The sequence below is a fragment of the Pocillopora damicornis genome, chromosome 7 (genome assembly GCF_964200805.1).
Source record: "Pocillopora damicornis chromosome 7, jaPocDami1.2, whole genome shotgun sequence".
Taxonomy (NCBI): Eukaryota; Metazoa; Cnidaria; class Anthozoa; order Scleractinia; family Pocilloporidae; genus Pocillopora; species Pocillopora damicornis.
Window position 1 is genome coordinate 22,915,313 of NC_142676.1, and position 19,747 is coordinate 22,935,059.

Sequence of the window (19,747 nt, forward strand, 5' to 3'; positions counted from 1 at the left end):
ACAGACCTCAAGTGGCAGCTGTTGAGGGGATAAGCTGTCAGCAAAGCATCTGTATGATCCCAGAAGGATCTTATCAATTCATTCCAATTCAACATTGTATAAATGCTTATTTAACATCTTGTCGCACCCAAAAAATAAAATTATAGTAAAGATTACCATATCTGTGTGAAACAGAGTTAGCAAAACTCACATTGAAATCAAACTTGGCTTTATTTTTATTTTTCATGCTCTTTTGAGTTATTAACCCTTAGACCCCTTTGAGTGACTAGCATCTAAATTCTCCTAAAATCTCACTCCCCAAATCACACATTCAGTCACAAGAATAAAGGAAATGATCACAAACTAAAGCTCTTGATTGTTAAACAAATTCCTCTCCCCAGCACCTTAGGAATTGTATAGAAAACAGTATGGACAATATGCATATTGATGTTATGGCCACAGATATTAAGTTGCCTGCCTTTAATTTGCAGTTTTACTGAGTGTGCAGGTTCAGATATTTCATTGACTTCAAAACCATCATAAATTTGAAATTTCTCAAAGACCACCTGACACTCATAAAGTTAGACATTTTTGACTGTCATACATTGAATTCATCGAACAGATGACTGTCCTTGCTGCTATGCTCTATTAATAATGAAATACCGCAGCATCATAACTTTACCTTTCTAATTATCTCATCCCCTAATGCGTAACCCACGCATCCTGACAACGTTACCATACTAAATGTTTATGATGAACAAGCAAAATGGCAAAATAATTGGCAAAAGATTCAATGAGGCGCACAGCTATAATTTAATCGTGTGTGAGGCGAAATGTCAGCCACCACTTGGTCCACAGGCATAAGAGTGTCCTCACCAGAAAAATAACACTATCAGGCACACCACAATGCCCCCAAACCAAAAGCCCTCATCTCAATGAATCCTTGTACGCCGTCGGTAACTTAAAATAAAGTAAGTAGAGCTAAACAGACTCCAAGAAAGTGAAGCCACTGACCTTAATACCTTATTTGTTGCGTAGGGGACGCCGTTAAAAAAGTTACTGATGTTTATCAAGCCAAATTTTCCCTAAAATAAAATTTTTTGCACTTTTTCGCGGACAAATTCTTTTGTAATCGCAGCAAGATCGACGAAATATTCTTCCCACATGTCCGCCATATTGCAAAATGACGTCATACCTCTCCCAGCGTCCATTTCACTCCTGATAACAAATTTTCTAGAATTTTCGGGAAATTTCTACCTTGCGCTCGAGCTGCTGTGTCAGGATGAAAAGGCAACCAGTCATTCTTACGAGGCACTGACAAGTCCTCTAATTTTAGCAACAGTGGATCCTTCTAGAATAAAAGCCACGAGTATATATGGACGCTTTTCGCAGAGTGATCAACAGTTCTTAAGAAGACTTAGGAGATCCAAGAAGAAAGAAGTAACTACAAACTACAGGAAGCAAAAGAAAAATTTTAACAGAGGAAAAATATGGCTCTCGTTTTTAGATTTCCAGCTTATCATCCGTGCAGGTGAGTTCCTAACTATTTCAACACAAATATCAGTGTAGATCCTCGGTAAACTTATTTATCTATGCTTGAGTAATGTACCTATCTTCTATCACTAATGAATCATTCAATATCGATGGAAGTGCCAACATCCTTAGTTATTATTGTCTGTGAGAGTATTCCTGAACTTTCGTTGGAAAAGCCACGGCTACGAATAGATAAGAGTAAAATATTTCTACCTGTTTAGACACTTCAAAGATGCGCGAGTGTTTTTTTTTTTCGACTATCATATTAAAAATTTTGATTTCTTCCATGTTGCAGTTACTACAACCGCGTGCCTGGAGGGCTCGACTTTTTCCACGATCTGTGGAGAGAGATCGCATCGGCATATGAACAAGAAGTGGCCAACCCTTACTGCCGTAAAAGACAGCAACAGTCTCACAAGGGAGTAGTGAAGATCGCTTCTGTCCCACTAAACCAGTTCAAACCTGAAGATATCACACTCAAAGTTAATAGCGACAAGGTGACTTTACAGGGGCAGCATCGCTCAGAGAGAGAAGATGGATTTGACACAAGCGAGTTCAAGAGAGTCTTTAAACTACCACAAGATATCGATCCGACTACCGTGACGTCACGCACTACCCGAAATGGCGGCGCCCTCGTTATTGAGGGCTCAAAACGGCTGGAAGAGAAGGAGGATGACGGGAAATTTAAAATTAAGCTGGATGTCAGTGGCTTTAAGCCAGAGGAGATCAAGGTACAGATCCGTGGAAACGAGTTAAGTGTCAATGGGAAACACAAATCGGAAGATGGCGAGGTTTACCGGTCACGTGATTATAGCCGCCGCATTCTGCTGCCTGATGACATAGTTCTTGCTTCGGTGTCGTCGCGATTGTCAAAGGAAGGCCTGCTGACGATTGAAGCATCACGTGACCCTGCTTTGTTGCCAAGCGAGAGAGCCGTAGACATTATCATGGAGACAGATGAACTAGAGGATGAGCCAAAGCCCTCCACCAGCGGTGAAACAGCAGAAACTGTGGAGTAATTTCATCTTTTAAGAACGACAAGACCAAAATGTACCTATCGTATTTGATCAATTTTATTGCCGCTAATTATTTCATGTAAGGAAAACTAAGCCCTTAACTAGTACTGAAATAGCAGAAACTTAAAAAGCGCGTCTTTGATGTATGACAAAAGTAGCAACGTAACAGATGAGAGATACGAGGATCTTTGTTCTGTTCAATGAAAAATATAGTCAAAACTGACAAAGTTATATTATGATTAAGTTTTCAACTAGAATGTTTATGATTATAATTGAATTGAAGCAAAAACGTTCATATTCAAATATTATTGTATTATTTTTGCAATTTTTATAGGGAGTAATAGACTCTGAGCTTATTATTTTTTTTAGTCGAAAATATTTGCTATCTTTTTCTGTTTCAATTCTAAAACTATCTCTTTATACATGGTATGATATTAGTACTGTCGTTTAAATTAAGCCCTCGACAATTGAAGTGAATTAATTCAATAAATTTTAAAACCATCAGTGTATTTCTGTTTTTGGGTTTATTGCTGCAAAACTAGAAAGGAAACCTTTCTTTGAATTTGCTTAATTTGTTTATAGGCGACCCAGATTGTTTCTAAAACTGAAATATAATGAAAACGGGGCGCGCAGTTGAGATAGATGAAGAATTACATTCAAACGAAACCTCGTGTATTAGTTTTTGTTCATATCCTAATAACATAGGGGGAAAAATAACTGAATGCTGATTGGTCAATAATGAAGAGGGTATTTTTTCTTAATTTTGCTTGTGAAGAGGGCAAAATTACTTGCTGCCGATTGGTCCTCAGGTTGCCTAGCAACAGCTTATGCTATTGAGTAGTTGTTGCCAAAAAGTTGAAAGTTTGTCAGCAGGCCTGGTTTTCAATGCCCTGGTATGTTTGTGCAAAAATAAAATTTAAACTTACCTCATTCGCGCGTTTGTGGCGATTGATTCTTTGTCAACATTAAATAGCTTCCTGTGACTGATTACTCAAGAGCGCATTCATAAATTCAGTATTTTTCGCCTCTATTTCATTAACGAGTAATCGCAATGGGTCCTCGTAAAATCGAGGATTAATCTCACTTGTGTTTTCAGCAACTTCTGAAAACACGCGTGATATTAATCTTTAATTTTACTCGGCCCCATGCGATTACCTATACAAATCGTTGAGTAAACAGGCTTTGTTTCCATCCAGAAACTCCATTGGAAATGAGGTTAAGCGACAAATCGCGATTGATTCTCATCTATTTAATGGTGTTTAGTCCAAACGAAACCCAACTTTTCACAATAACCTTTCTATCACTTTGTACCCTGCATAGAATCATTTCGGAAACTTCATTCGATATGAAATTTGATAAAGAGCGAACTTCTTTGAATTAGCGATACCAGTCATCCCTTAAAACTGTCAAAGACAATAAGGGTTGGACTAACAATACCATAATGAAATGGAAATTGGAGAAACTTAAACAAGTTACTTTAAACAATGCTGAAAATTAAACGACAAACAACTCATATCTGGCATTTACTAAGTTTATTTTTGTTTGTCACGTACTCGTACTTCTCGAAGATCTTACGTCGAGGTTTGTTTTAGTCAGTCAAAACCAGTTAAGCCGCGCGGTCTCTTGAGTTTCTTGAGCATGAAGGGAGAAGATTTGATCAGTACTTTAGGCTGGTTTCTCCCTGCTGTGGCGATTTCTAGCAATACCCTTGTCATCTATCTGATTGTTGCAAAACAACGTCTTTGCAAGAAACTGTACAGGTTAATTTTGTCTCTGACAACCGCCGATTTTTTTGTTAGGTTTGCGTACATATTATTTTAGTTATTGTGGGGTTTTTTACAGGAAAAGATCGCTGTTGAAAGTGCAATTTGCATTTTCGCCATTTTGCCTCCATGAGGTTGTTGTTGATTTTGGAATGACTTCAGCTTTTCTCAGCATCTTTTTTGGGAGCATTAATGTTAATTTTATAATTTTGGGTCTCTTTACGTCTTTCAGTTTCCAGAATCAACTCGCTCTTTCCAGTTAAAATTAAAAATATGCTCATTTCCGTCCAGTCACATTGTCTCAGGATAAATTCGTCTTCCGTCATAATTACGAAGTACTGACAAAAACAATAATAATATAAATCGAATAATAATACCATAACGAAATGGAAATTGGAGAAACTTAAGCAAGTTACTTTAAACAATGCTGAAAATTAGACGACAAACAACTTATATCTGGCATTTATTAAGTTTACTTTTGTTTGTCCCGTACTCGTACTTCTCGAGTCGAGGTTTGTTTTAACCAGTCAAAATCAATTAAGCCGCGCGGTCTCTTGAGTTTCCTGAGCATGGAGGCAAAAGATTTAAACAATAGTTTTGGCTGGTTTCTCCCTGCCGTGGCTATTTCTAGCAATGCCCTTGTCCTCTATCTGATTGTAGCAAAACAACGTCTTTGTAAGAAACCGTACTGGTTTATTTTGTCTCTGACAACCGCCGATTTTTTGTTAGGTTTACTTACATATTATTTTCTTTGTTATCGGCTTTTTACAAGAAAAGATCGCTGTTGGACGTGCAATTCGCATGTCCACCACTTTGCATTCACGAGGTTGTTGTTGATTTGGAAATGACTTCAGGTGTTCCCAGCATCTTTTTAGGGCATAATAAAATGTTAATATAACAATTTTAGGTCTCTTTACGTCTTTACGTCTTTCAGTTTCCAGAATCAACTCGCTCTTTCCAGTTAAAATTAAAAATATGCTCATTTTCGTCCAGTCACATTGTATCAGGATAAATTCGTCTTCCGTTATAATTACGAAGTACTGACAAAGAGTTTAAATTCACTGGACATAGATCGTCCAAAGCATATAAAAGGGAAGCTTTGCGGAGCGATCAACAATTTACAAAACTTCCAGAAGTCCTGGAAGAAACAAGAAGTCAAGTATCTACAGAAGAAGTTCAAAAATAAGACAGCATGGCTTTTCCTTTCCCATTTCCGACCTATCAACAATGCAAGTTAGTTTTTAAAAAAATCCATACATAGATATATTTGATAATGCGAGAGGAAATCAAAGAAAAAGTGACCGCTTTCACTATGGTATAAATTTTCGCAAGGGATTAGCTTAGGTGGAATTTATACTATAACAGACTTTAATCTTTCCATAGAGTTGTGTTCGATTTTCCGGGTAGATTACTTTCGGTAAGAGTACAATTTGACCCATGCACGCCTTACAGTAAATCTTAGATTATCGTCTATTTCTTAAACTGTACTGCATCCATGTAAAAAGTGAATACAATTTCATGAAACTTGGTACACATTCACAGTTGTGAGGCGGGGGTACCGATCTCGTCAAATACACCTTTTATAAACAAATTAACGCGTCAATTATATTAAAGGAAAACTTCAAATCTCTCTTCTTGTGTACAAGGTGTCATCAAATCCTGAGCTTTTTACCGCAAAAGACATATATTTCAGGAGGGTAACCACGCCTCACGCTGGTTTATAGCTTCACGAATCGCGCTCGCCTTTCTGTAAAATTCACGCGTCACATATCAATATTCTGACCTTAATCACATGTCACCTATGAATCCTTTGCCACCCTCACGTAAGTATTTCAGCGTTTCCGATGACTTATTCCTTTCTTTATCTTACAGTTACAATAATCGAGAGCCTGGATGGTTCGACTTTTTCCACGAGCTATGGAGGCAGATGGCTTTGGCGTGTGAACAAGAAGTCGGCTGCTGGGTGCAGGAACTCTTCTACGGAGGCACTACAAACCTGAAAACATCGCACTTGAAGTTGATAGCGACAAGGTGACCCTACATGGAAAGCACCATTCAGAGAGAGAAGATGGATTCGACACTTGGGAGTTCAAGAGAGTCTTTCCACTTCCGCAAAATGTCGATCCGACTACTGTCACGTCACGCACTACTCAAGATGGCAACGTCCTCATCATAGAGGGCTTAAAGCACGTGGAAGAGAAAGAGGATGACGGAAAATTTGAGACCAAGTTGGATGTCAGTGGCTTTAAGCCAGAAGAGATAAAGATTCAGCTGCATGGAAAAGAGTTAATTGTCCGTGGAAAACGCACATTAGAAGATGGTAGGGCCAATCGGTCACGTGGCTTCAGTCACCGGGTTCTGCTGCCTGAAGACGTCGTCGTCAGTTCAGTAAGATCACGCTTGTCAAAAGGCCTGCTGATAGTCGAAGCATCACGTGACCCCGCCTTATTGCCGCGCGAGAGAGCGGTTGATGTCCTCCTGGAAACAAAAGAATCAGAGGATGAACCGAAGCCCTCCACCAGAGATGAACCGGCAGACACCAAATTAGAGTAGATCGAGTTTGTACGAAAGAGATGACTAATTGATAAATGTTGGTACAGTTGATTAAATCAGGCAAGAAAAGTTTCATGAAAATCGTTTTTTATCAAGGTTATAAATGATGCAAATAACATATCTAGTTTGACTTTACATATTTGACAACTTTTGTTAGAATTGTATACTTCAAAGGGAAAAAAACAATATGAAAGCATTGTAAATGAAGTTAGCAACATTACAGGGAAATTTAATATTATCAACTGAGGGGCTACCATAAAGAGCTTAAAAGCTGACATTTCAAGCATTAGCCATTTCTCAAAGTGATGGGGTTCAGATTAGGGTCAGTTAATAATAATACCTAACTACCTTGTTATTATTTAGAAACTTACCCCTTTATTCAGTATTAACAGTGCACTTTATTTTCATAAATGTAACTTATTTTTGGCTGTTTCAAAGTTATTTTAGGGAAGGAAATTATGCAATAAATATTTGAAAACATCATAATTGTTTTCTTGGTCTCATCCAGAAAGTCCTACTAAGTGTAAGGCAAAAGAACTTAAATGTGACATTCCACTTAATCTGTCACAGAGACAGGGCATTAAATTTATTTGCTACTGGAAAGCAAGACTTGCTCATATTTCAGCAAGTAATCCATCACAATTTGTTCAAGAAATGACACAGGGAATTTATGTTTGTGTCAAAATCCACCCCAAGTTTTTGTCTTCCAAAGACCTACAGAATGAAGAGGCAAGTCATTAAGTCATTACCTTGGACAAAATATTTAGCTCAAGTCCTCCCCTATATGATCAGCATTACTAAAAACAATCCGAATGGATCCACAGAATTTTATTGGAATATTGAAACTTCTCTGAAACTGTCTTAAACAGACCTCAAGTGGCAGCTGTTGAGGGGATAAGCTGTCAGCAAAGCATCTGTATGATCCCAGAAGGATCTTATCAATTCATTCCAATTCAACATTTTATAAATGCTTATTTAACATCTTGTCTAAACAAAAAAAATTAAATGATAGTAAAGATCACCACACCTTCTGTGAAACAGAGTTAGCAAAACTCTCATTGAATTCAAACTTGGCTATATTTTTATTTTTCATGCTCTTTTGAGTTATTAACCCTTAGACCCCTTTGAGTGACTAGTCTCTAAATTCTCCGAAAATCTCACTCCTCAAATCACACATTTAGGTAGCAAGAATAAATGAAATGATCATACACTAAAGCTCTTGATTGATAAACAAATTCCTCTTGCCAGCACCTTAGGAATTGTATAGAAAACAGTACGGGGAATATGCATATTGATGTTATGGCCACAGATATTGAGTTACCTGCCTTTAATTTGCAATTTTACTGATTGCACAGGTTCAGATATTTTATTGACTTCAAAACAAAAATAATGTAATGAAATTTTGAAATTTATCAAAAAGGACCTGACACTCTCAAAAAGTTAGAAAGAATATTCCAGTTTAAATTCTGTGAACATTTTTGACAAGCATGCATTGAATTAATCGAACTGACGACTGTCCTTGCTGCCGTGCTTTCTTAATAATGAAATACCACAGCATCATAAATAACTTTACATTTTTAGTTATCTTGTGTAACCCAAGCAGCCTGAGAACGTTGTCATACGAAATGTTCATGATGGCCTTGCAAAATGACAAAATTATTGGCAAAAGATTCCATGAGGCGCAGGCGAAATGTCAGCCACCACTTGACCCACAGGCATAAGAGTGTCCTCACCAGGAAAATATTACTATCAGGCACGCCACAATGCCCCAAAACCAAAAGCCTTCATCTCAATGAATCCTTCTACGCCGCCGGTAACCTGAAATAAAGTACGTGGAGCTAAACAGACTCCAAGACAGTGAAGCCACTGACCTTCATACCTTATTCGTTGTTTAAGAGGCGCCGTACAAAACTTACTTATGATTCTCCAGCCAAAGTTTCTCAAAAGAAAATTTTATGCACTTTTTCGCAGAGAAATTCTTTTGTAATCGTAGAATGATCGACGAAATATTCTTGTTACTTGTCCGCCATATTGCAAAATGACGTCATATGTCTCCCAGTGTCCATTTCGCTCCTGCTAAAAAACTTTCTAGAATTTTCGGGAAATTTCTACCTTGCGCTTGAGCTGCTGAGTCAGGATAAAAAGGCAACCAGTCATTCTTACGAGGCACTGACAAATCCCCTAATTTTAGCAACGATGGATCGTTCTAGAATAAAAGCCACGAGTATATATGGACGCTTTTCGCCGAGTGATCAACAGTTCTTAAGAAGACTTCGGAGATCCAAGAAGAAAGAAGTAACTACAAACTACAGGAAGCAAAAGAAAAATTTCAACAGAGGAAAAATATGGCTCTCGTTTTCAGATTTCCAGCTTATCATCCGTGCAAGTGAGTTCCTAACTATTCCAACACAAATATCAGTGTAGATCCTTGGTAAACTTATTTATCTATGCTTGAGTAATGTATCTATCTTCTAACACTAATGAATCATTCAATATCGAGGGAAGTGCTAATATACTTAATTATTATTGTCTGTGAGAGTATTCCTGAAGTTTGGTTGGAAAAGCCACGGCTACGAATAGATAAGAATAAAATATTTCTATCTGTTTAGACACTTAAGAGATGTGGGAGTGTTTTTTTTTCGACTATCATCTTAAAAATTTTGCTTTTCTTCGGTGCTGCAGTTACTACAACCGCGTGCCTGCGCCTGGAGGGCTCGACTTTTTCCACGATCTGTGGAGAGAGATCGCATCGGCATATGAACAAGAAGTGGTCAACCCTTACTTCCATAAAAGACAGCAACAGTCCCACAAGGGAGTAGTGAAGATCGCTTCTGTCCCGCTAAACCAGTTCAAACCTGAAGATATCACACTCAAAGTTGATAGCGACAAGGTGACCTTACATGGGCAGCATCACTCAGAGAGAGAAGATGGATTTGACACAAGCGAGTTCAAGAGAGTCTTTAAACTACCACAAGATATCGATCCAACTACCGTAAAGTCACGCACTACTCAAGATGGCGGCGCCCTCGTCATTGAGGGCTCAAAACGGCTGGAAGAGAAGGAGGATGACGGGAAATTTAAAATTAAGCTGGATGTCAGTGGCTTTAAGCCAGAGGAGATCAAGGTACAGATCCGTGGAAATGAGTTAAGTGTCAGTGGGAAACACAAATCGAAAGATGGCGAGGTTTACCGGTCACGTGATTATAGCCGCCGCATTGTGCTGCCTGATGACATAGTTCTTGCTTCGGTGTCGTCGCGATTGTCAAAGGAAGGCCTCCTGACGATTGAAGCATCACGTGACCCTGCTTTGTTGCCAAGCGAGAGAGCCGTAGACATTACCATGGAGACAGATGAACCAGAGGATGAGCCAAAGCCCTCCACCAGCGGTGAAACAGCAGAAACTGTGGAGTAATTTCATCTTTTAAGAGCGAAAAGACCAAAATGTACCAATCGTATTTGATCAATTTTGTTGCCGCTAATTATTTCATGTAAGGAAAACTAAGCCCTTAACTAGTACTGAAATAGCAGAAACTTAAAAAGCGCGTCTTTGATTTATGACAAAAGTAGCAACGTAACAGATGAGAGATATGAGGATCTTTGTTCTGTTCAATGAAAAATATAGTCAAAACTGACAAAGTTATATTATGATTAAGTTTTCAACTAGAATGTTTATGATTATAATTGATGAATTGAAACAAAATCGTTCATATTCAAATATTATATAATTTTTGTAATTTTTATCGGGAGTAATAGATTCTGAGCTTATTTTTTTTAGTCGAAAATATTGAATTGTTATCTTTTTCTGTTTCAATTCTAAAACTATCTCTTTAACCATGGTATGATATTGGTACTGTCGTTTAAATTAAGCCCTCGACAATTGAAGTGAATTAATTCAATAAATTTTAAAACCATCAGTGTATTTCTGTTTTTGGGTTTATTGCTGCAAAACTAGAAAGGAAACCTTTCTTTGAATTTGCTTAATTTGTTTATAGGCGACCCAGATTGTTTCTAAAACTGAAATATAATGAAAACGGGGCGCGCAGTTGAGATAGATGAAAAATTACATTCAAACGAAACCTCGTGAATTAGTTTTTGTTCATATCCTAATAACATAGGGGGAAAAATAACTGAATGCTGATTGGTCAATAATGAAGAGGGTATTTTTTCTTAATTTTGCTTGTGAAGAGGGCAAAATTACTTGCTGCCGATTGGTCCTCAGGTTGCCTAGCAACAGCTTATGCTATTGAGTAGTTGTTGCCAAAAAGTTGAAAGTTTGTCAGCAGGCCTGGTTTTCAATGCCCTGGTATGTTTATGCAAAAATAAAATTTAAACTTACCTCATTCGCGCGTTTGTGGCGATTGATTCTTTGTCAACATTAAATAGCTTCCTGTGACTGATTACTCAAGAGCGCATTCATAAATTCAGTATTTTTCGCCTCTATTTCATTAACAAGTAATCGCAATGGGTCCTCGTAAAATCGAGGATTAATCTCACTTGTGTTTTCAGCAACTTCTGAAAACACGCGTGATATTAATCTTTAATTTTACTCGGCCCCATGCGATTACCTATGCAAATCGTTGAGTAAACAGGCTTTGTTTCCATCCAGAAACTCCATTGGAAATGAGGTTAAGCGACAAATCGCGATTGATTCTCATCTATTTAATGGTGTTTAGTCCAAACGAAACCCAACTTTTCACAATAACCTTTCTATCACTTTGTACCCTGCATAGAATCATTTCGGAAACTTCATTCAATATGAAATTTGATAAAGAGCGAACTTCTTTGAATTAGCGATACCAGTCATCCCTTAAAACTGTCAAAGACAATAAGGGTTGGACTAACAATACCATAATGAAATGGAAATTGGAGAAACTTAAACAAGTTACTTTAAACAATGCTGAAAATTAAACGACAAACAACTCATATCTGGCATTTACTAAGTTTATTTTTGTTTGTCACGTACTCGTACTTCTCGAAGATCTTACGTCGAGGTTTGTTTTAGTCAGTCAAAACCAGTTAAGCCGCGCGGTCTCTTGAGTTTCTTGAGCATGAAGGGAGAAGATTTGATCAGTACTTTAGGCTGGTTTCTCCCTGCTGTGGCGATTTCTAGCAATACCCTTGTCATCTATCTGATTGTAGCAAAACAACGTCTTTGCAAGAGACTGTACTGGTTAATTTTGTCTCTGACAACCGCCGATTTTTTTGTTAGGTTTGCGTACATATTATTTTAGTTATTTTGGGTTTTTTACAAGAAAAGATCGCTGTTGAAAGTGCAATTTGCATTTTCGCCATTTTGCCTTTATGAGGTTGTTGTTGATTTTGGAATGACTTCAGCTTTTCTCAGCATCTTTTTTGGGAGCATTAATGTTAATTTTATAATTTTGGGTCTCTTTACGTCTGTCAGTTTCCAGAATCAACTCGCTCTTTCCAGTTAAAATTAAAAATATGCTCATTTCCGTCCAGTCACATTGTCTCAGGATAAATTCGTCTTCCGTCATAATTACGAAGTACTGACAAAAACAATAATAATATAAATCGAATAATAATACCATAACGAAATGGAAATTGGAGAAACTTAAGCAAGTTACTTTAAACAATGCTGAAAATTAGACGACAAACAACTTATATCTGGCATTTATTAAGTTTACTTTTGTTTGTCCCGTACTCGTACTTCTCGAGTCGAGGTTTGTTTTAACCAGTCAAAATCAATTAAGCCGCGCGGTCTCTTGAGTTTCCTGAGCATGGAGGCAAAAGATTTAAACAATAGTTTTGGCTGGTTTCTCCCTGCCGTGGCTATTTCTAGCAATGCCCTTGTCCTCTATCTGATTGTAGCAAAACAACGTCTTTGTAAGAAACCGTACTGGTTTATTTTGTCTCTGACAACCGCCGATTTTTTGTTAGGTTTACTTACATATTATTTTCTTTGTTATCGGCTTTTTACAAGAAAAGATCGCTGTTGGACGTGCAATTCGCATGTCCACCACTTTGCATTCACGAGGTTGTTGTTGATTTGGAAATGACTTCAGGTGTTCCCAGCATCTTTTTAGGGCATAATAAAATGTTAATATAACAATTTTAGGTCTCTTTACGTCTTTACGTCTTTCAGTTTCCAGAATCAACTCGCTCTTTCCAGTTAAAATTAAAAATATGCTCATTTTCGTCCAGTCACATTGTATCAGGATAAATTCGTCTTCCGTTATAATTACGAAGTACTGACAAAGAGTTTAAATTCACTGGACATAGATCGTCCAAAGCATATAAAAGGGAAGCTTTGCGGAGCGATCAACAATTTACAAAACTTCCAGAAGTCCTGGAAGAAACAAGAAGTCAAGTATCTACAGAAGAAGTTCAAAAATAAGACAGCATGGCTTTTCCTTTCCCATTTCCGACCTATCAACAATGCAAGTAAGTTTTTAAAAAAATCCATACATAGATATATTTGATAATGCAAGAGGAAATCAAGGAAAAAGTGACCGCTTTCACTATGGTATAAATTTTCGCAAGGGATTAGCTTAGGTGGAATTTATACTATAACAGACTTTAATCTTTCCATAGAGTTGTGTTCGATTTTCCGGGTAGATTACTTTCGGTAAGAGTACAATTTGACCCATGCACGCCTTACAGTAAATCTTAGATTATCGTCTATTTCTTAAACTGTACTGCATCCATGTAAAAAGTGAATACAATTTCATGAAACTTGGTACACATTCACAGTTGTGAGGCGGGGGTACCGATCTCGTCAAATACACCTTTTATAAACAAATTAACGCGTCAATTATATTAAAGGAAAACTTCAAATCTCTCTTCTTGTGTACAAGGTGTCATCAAATCCTGAGCTTTTTACCGCAAAAGACATATATTTCAGGAGGGTAACCACGCCTCACGCTGGTTTATAACTTCACGAATCGCGCTCGCCTTTCTGTAAAATTCACGCGTCACATATCAATATTCTGACCTTAATCACATGTCACCTATGAATCCTTTGCCACCCTCACGTAAGTATTTCAGCGTTTCCGATGACTTATTCCTTTCTTTATCTTACAGTTACAATAATCGAGAGCCTGGATGGTTCGACTTTTTCCACGAGCTATGGAGGCAGATGGCTTTGGCGTGTGAACAAGAAGTCGGCTGCTGGGTGCAGGAACAGTCTAACGAGGGAACGGTAAAGATTGTGTCTCTTCTACTGAGGCACTACAAACCTGAAAACATCGCACTTGAAGTTGATAGCGACAAGGTGACCCTACATGGAAAGCACCATTCAGAGAGAGAAGATGGATTCGACACTTGGGAGTTCAAGAGGGTCTTTCCACTTCCGCAAAATGTCGATCCGACTACTGTCACGTCACGCACTACTCAAGATGGCAGCGTCCTCATCATAGAGGGCTTAAAGCACGTGGAAAAGAAAGAGGATGACGGAAAATTTGAGACCAAGTTGGATGTCAGTGGCTTTAAGCCAGAAGAGATAAAGATTCAGCTGCATGGAAAAGAGTTAATTGTCAGTGGAAAACGCACATTAGAAGATGGTAGGGCCAATCGGTCACGTGGCTTCAGTCACCGGGTTCTGCTGCCTGAAGACGTCGTCGTCAGTTCAGTAAGATCACGCTTGTCAAAAGAAGGCCTGCTGATAGTCGAAGCATCACGTGACCCCGCCTTATTGCCGCGCGAGAGAGCGGTTGATGTCCTCCTGGAAACAAAAGAATCAGAGGAAGAACCGAAGCCCTCCACCAGAGATGAACCGGCAGACACCAAATTAGAGTAGATCGAGTTTGTACGAAAGAGATGACTAATTGATAAATGTTGGTACAGTTGATTAAATCAGGCAAGAAAAGTTTCATGAAAATCGTTTTTTATCAAGGTTATAAATGATGCAAATAACATATCTAGTTTGACATTACATATTTGACAACTTTTGTTAGAATTGTATACTTCAAAGGGAAAAAAACAATATGAAAGCATTGTAAATGAAGTTAGCAACATTACAGGGTAATTTAATATTATCAACTGAGGGGCTACCATAGAGAGCTTAAAAGCTGACATTTCAAGCATTAGCCATTTCTCAAAGTGATGGGGTTCAGATTAGGGTCAGTTAATAATAATACCTAACTACCCTGTTATTATTTAGAAACTTATCCCTTTATTCAGTATTAACAGTGCACTTTATTTTCATAATTGTAACTTATTTTTGGCTGTTTCAAAGTTATTTTAGGGAAGGAAATTATGCAATAAATATTTGAAAACATCATAATTGTTTTCTTGGTCTCATCCAGAAAGTCCTACTAAGTGTAAGGCAAAAGAACTTAAATGTGACATTCCACTTAATCTGTCACAGAGACAGGGCATTAAATTTATTTGCTACTGGAAAGCAAGACTTGCTCATATTTCAGCAAGTAATCCATCACAATTTGTTCAAGAAATGACACAGGGAATTTATGTTTGTGTCAAAATCCACCCCAAGTTTTTGTCTCCCAAAGACCTACAGAATGAAGAGGCAAGTCATTAAGTCATTACCTTGGACAAAATATTTAGCTCAAGTCCTCCCATATATGATCAGCATTACTAAAAACAATCCGAATGGATCCACAGAATTTTATTGGAATATTGAAACTTCTCTGAAACTGTCTTAAACAGACCTCAAGTGGCAGCTGTTGAGGGGATAAGCTGTCAGCAAAGCATCTGTATGATCCCAGAAGGATCTTATCAATTCATTCCAATTCAACATTTTATAAATGCTTATTTAACATCTTGTCAAAACAAAAAAAATTAAATGATAGTAAAGATCACCACACCTTCTGTGAAACAGAGTTAGCAAAACTCTCATTGAATTCAAACTTGGCTATATTTTTATTTTTCATGCTCTTTTGAGTTATTAACCTTTAGACCCCTTTGAGTGACTAGCCTCTAAATTCTCCGAAAATCTCACTCCCCAAATCACACATTTAGCTAGCAAGAATAAATGAAATGATCATACACTAAAGCTCTTGATTGATAAACAAATTCCTCTTGCCAGCACCTTAGGAATTGTATAGAAAACAGTATGGGGAATATGCATATTGATGTTATGGCCACAGATATTGAGTTACCTGCCTTTAATTTGCAATTTTACTGATTGCACAGGTTCAGATATTTCATTGACTTCAAAAGCAAAAATAATGTAATGAAATTTTGAAATTTATCAAAAAGGACCTGACACTCTCAAAAAGTTAGAAAGAATATTCCAGTTTAAATTCTGTGAACATTTTTGACAAGCATGCATTGAATTAATCGAACTGACGACTGTCCTTGCTGCCGTGCTTTAATAATAATGAAATACCACAGCATCATAAATAACTTTACATTTTTAATTATCTCACCGCCTAATGTGTAACCCACGCAGCCTGGGAACGTTGTTATACTAAATGTTCATGATGACCTTGCAAAATGGCAAAATTATTGGCAAAAGATTCCATGAGGCGCAGGCGAAATGTCAGCCACCACTTGACCCACAGGCATAAGAGTGTCCTCACCAGGAAAATATTACTATCAGGCACACCACAATGCCCCAAAACCAAAAGCCTTCATCTCAATGAATCCTTCCACGCCGCCGGTAACCTGAAATAGAGTACGTGGAGCTAAACAGACTCCAAGACAGTGAAGCCACTGACCTTCATACCTTATTCGTTGTTTAAGAGGCGCCGTACAAAACTTACTTATGATTCTCCAGCCAAAGTTTCTCAAAAGAAAATTTTATGCACTTTTTCGCAGAGAAATTCTTTTGTAATCGTAGCATGATCGACGAAATATTCTTGTTACTTGTCCGCCATATTGCAAAATGACGTCATATGTCTCCCAGTGTCCATTTCGCTCCTGCTAAAAAACTTTCTAGAATTTTCGGGAAATTTCTACCTTGCGATTGAGCTGCTGAGTCAGGATAAAAAGGCAACCAGTCATTCTTACGAGGCACTGACAAATCCCCTAATTTTAGCAACGATGGATCGTTCTAGAATAAAAGCCACGAGTATATATGGACGCTTTTCGCCGAGTGATCAACAGTTCTTAAGAAGACTTCGGAGATCCAAGAAGAAAGAAGTAACTACAAACTACAGGAAGCAAAAGAAAAATTTCAACAGAGGAAAAATATGGCTCTCGTTTTCAGATTTCCAGCTTATCATCCGTGCAAGTGAGTTCCTAACTATTTCAATACAAATCTCAGTGTAGATCCTTGGTAAATCTATTTATCTATGCTTGAGTAATGTACCTATCTTCTAAGACTAATGAATCATTCAATATCGAGGGAAGTGCCAATATCCTTCATTATTATTGTCTGTGAGAGTATTCCTGAAGTTTCGTTGGAGAAGTCGCGGCTACGAATAGATAAGAGTAAAATATTTCTACCTGTTTATACACTTAAGAGATGCTCCTTTTTTTTTCTGCGTATGTCATTTTAAAAATTTTGCTTTTCTTCTTTTTAGCAGTTACTACAAAGGAGTGCCTGGAGGTTTCGACTTTTTCCACAATCTGTGGAGAGAGATCGCATTGGCACATGAACAAGAAGTTGGCGACCCTTACTGCCGTAAAAGACAGCAACAGTCCCACAAGGGAGCAGTGAAGATCGCTTCTGTCCCACTAAACCAGTTCAAACCTGAAGATATCACACTCAAAGTTGATAGCGACAAGGTGACCTTACATGGGCAGCATCGCTCAGAGAGAGAAGATGGATTTGACACAAGCGAGTTCAAGAGAGTCTTTAAACTACCACAAGATATCGATCCGACTACCGTGACGTCACGCACTACCCGAAATGGCGGCGCCCTCGTCATTGAGGGCTCAAAACGGCTTGAAGAGAAGGAGGATGACGGGAAATTTGAAATTAAGCTGGATGTCAGTGGCTTTAAGCCAGAGGAGATCAAGGTACAGATCCGTGGAAACGAGTTAAGTGTCAATGGGAAACACAAATCGGAAGATGGCGAGGTTTACCGGTCACGGGATTATAGCCGCCGCATTGTGCTGCCTGATGACATAGTTCTTGCTTCGGTGTCGTCGCGATTGTCAAAGGAAGGCCTGCTGACGATTGAAGCATCACGTGACCCTGCTTTGTTGCCAAGCGAGAGAGCCGTAGACATTACCATGGAGACAGATGAACCAGAGGATGAGCCAAAGCCCTCCACCAGCGGTGAAACAGCAGAAACTGTGGAGTAATTTCATCTTTTAAGAACGACAAGACCAAAATGTACCAATCGTATTTGATCAATTTTATTGCGGCTAATTATCTCATATAAGGAAAACTAAGCCCTTAACTAGTATTGAAATAGCAGAAACTTAAAAAGCGCGTCTTTGATTTATGACAAAAGTAGCAACGTAACAGATGAGAGATATGAGGATCTTTGTTCTGTTCAATGAAAAATATAGTAAAACTGACAAAGTTATATTATGATTAAGTTTTCAACTAGAATGTTTATGATTATAATTGAATTGAAGCAAAAACGTTCATATTCAAATATTATTGTATTATTTTTGTAATTTTTATCGGGAGTAATAGACTCTTAGCTTATTATTTTTTTTAGTCGAAAATATTATACATGGTATGATATTAGTACTGTAGTTTAAATTAAGCCTTCGACAATAGAAGTGAATTAATTCAATAAATTTTTAAAACCTTCATTGTATTTCTGTTTTTGGCTTTATTGCTACAAAACTAGAAAGGAATCCTTTCTTTGAATTTGCTTAAGTTGTTTATAGGCGACCCAGATTGTTTCTTAAACTGAAATATAATGAGAACGGGGCGCGCAGTTGAGATAGATGAAGAATTACCTTCAAACGAAACCTCGTGAATTAGTTTTTGTTCATATCCTAATAACATAGAAGGAAAAATTACTGAATGCTGATTGGTCAATAATGAATGGGGTATTTTTTCTTAATTTTGCTTGTGAAGAGGGCAAAATTACTTGCTGCCGATTGGTCCTGAGGTTGCCGAGAAGCAGCTTATGCTATCGAGTAGTTGTTGCCAAAAAGTTTTTTTTTTTTTTCCTCCGCCATAAAATGGAAAAATTGCGCAATAGTACCCAGTGGTCGTTGGGCTCTCAACACCATGACAACCAACTGTGATCCAATGAAGTGTTCACATGCTGATCACGAGTGTTATCTTGATGATGATTGACGTTGTCATGCACAGACAGGGCCGGGTCACATGACGAACCACGGGACGTATAAAACGTATACGTATTTGACGTATAAAACTCCTTTGTCAGTCGTTTTATATTTCAACGTATTTAGATTACGATCACCCGGAGTGTCACGGCGCAAACGCTCAAAATACTTACAGACGCATACACAAGTCGTATTGCTCGCGGCCAATCCACGCTAAAAGATGTTATTGAGCGGTAATTTTCGAACGGATTGAGTCGCCAACGCTTGAAAGCCATGAAAGCCTTGAATGCCTTGTATGCCAAGTATGCCAATGTCTTAGTTGAAAAACGTACACTTGTTGTAAAAAGCAAAATCTGAAACCAAACTGCATATACTCTATGCAATCTGTTGAACAACACTCTTACCGTGAGACTAAAGAACAAAACTCTAACGGATGCAAACTGATAGTAAAGAAAGACGGCATGTTGGATTCACTTGATGCCAGGGAACGTAGCTACGATAACAGTGTACAGGGAACGAAATATGGTCGATTTACAACGATAAATATTTCGAAATATAAACATTTTTCTCATAAAATAAATAAATATTACTCATACCCTGTGTATCCGTTGTAGTTTCTGGCGATTTCTGCCGTTTTAAGCTTGCTTTACCATTACTGTTATTCACGTCATCTACTTTTATTACGTTGGTAAAATCTGTACAGACATCACACCAACCAACTCGCGCGCAAAGTAAGAAGACTATATTAAAGGCTTGAAATTATATTACGATCGATTTTCA

The 19,747-nt window shown here is 37.9% G+C and overlaps 4 protein-coding genes and 2 long non-coding RNA genes across 7 annotated transcripts; 5 read left to right on the forward strand and 1 right to left on the reverse strand.

The window, feature by feature from the left end:
• Positions 1–1,333: 1,333 nt before the first annotated feature.
• Positions 1,334–3,032, forward strand: LOC149043184 (heat shock protein beta-1-like). The gene is made up of 2 exons (XM_089212329.1): positions 1,334–1,510; positions 1,808–3,032. Exons 1-2 carry the CDS (start codon positions 1,470–1,472, stop codon positions 2,529–2,531), a joined length of 765 nt encoding a protein of 254 aa, XP_089068455.1. The 5' UTR covers positions 1,334–1,469; the 3' UTR covers positions 2,532–3,032.
• Positions 3,033–5,326: 2,294 nt separating this feature from the next.
• LOC149043185 (uncharacterized) lies at positions 5,327–6,724 on the forward strand. The gene is made up of 2 exons (XR_016188445.1): positions 5,327–5,524; positions 6,164–6,724. It is a non-coding gene; the product is annotated as an uncharacterized LOC149043185 (long non-coding RNA).
• Positions 6,725–8,659: 1,935 nt separating this feature from the next.
• LOC149043186 (uncharacterized) lies at positions 8,660–10,758 on the forward strand. Its single transcript, XM_089212321.1, has 2 exons — positions 8,660–9,230; positions 9,527–10,758. Exons 1-2 carry the CDS (start codon positions 9,190–9,192, stop codon positions 10,254–10,256), a joined length of 771 nt encoding a protein of 256 aa, XP_089068447.1. The 5' UTR covers positions 8,660–9,189; the 3' UTR covers positions 10,257–10,758.
• A 2,197-nt stretch (positions 10,759–12,955) lies between these two features.
• LOC149043187 (uncharacterized) lies at positions 12,956–15,086 on the forward strand. Its single transcript, XM_089212316.1, has 2 exons — positions 12,956–13,249; positions 13,889–15,086. Exons 1-2 carry the CDS (start codon positions 13,209–13,211, stop codon positions 14,601–14,603), a joined length of 756 nt encoding a protein of 251 aa, XP_089068442.1. The 5' UTR covers positions 12,956–13,208; the 3' UTR covers positions 14,604–15,086.
• Positions 15,087–15,661: 575 nt separating this feature from the next.
• LOC149043188 (uncharacterized) lies at positions 15,662–16,642 on the reverse strand. The gene is made up of 2 exons (XR_016188447.1): positions 16,531–16,642; positions 15,662–16,432 (listed from the first exon to the last, which is right to left on the reverse strand). It is a non-coding gene; the product is annotated as an uncharacterized LOC149043188 (long non-coding RNA).
• Positions 16,426–18,481, forward strand: LOC149043189 (heat shock protein beta-1-like). Of its 2 annotated transcripts, none has more exons than XM_089212325.1 (2): positions 16,426–17,000; positions 17,293–18,481. In XM_089212325.1, exons 1-2 carry the CDS (start codon positions 16,960–16,962, stop codon positions 18,017–18,019), a joined length of 768 nt encoding a protein of 255 aa, XP_089068451.1. In that variant the 5' UTR covers positions 16,426–16,959; the 3' UTR covers positions 18,020–18,481. The 2 variants fall into 2 exon arrangements, with proteins under 2 accessions (XP_089068451.1, XP_089068452.1); XM_089212326.1 differs by having other exon boundaries at positions 17,296–18,481.
• Positions 18,482–19,747: the final 1,266 nt, after the last annotated feature.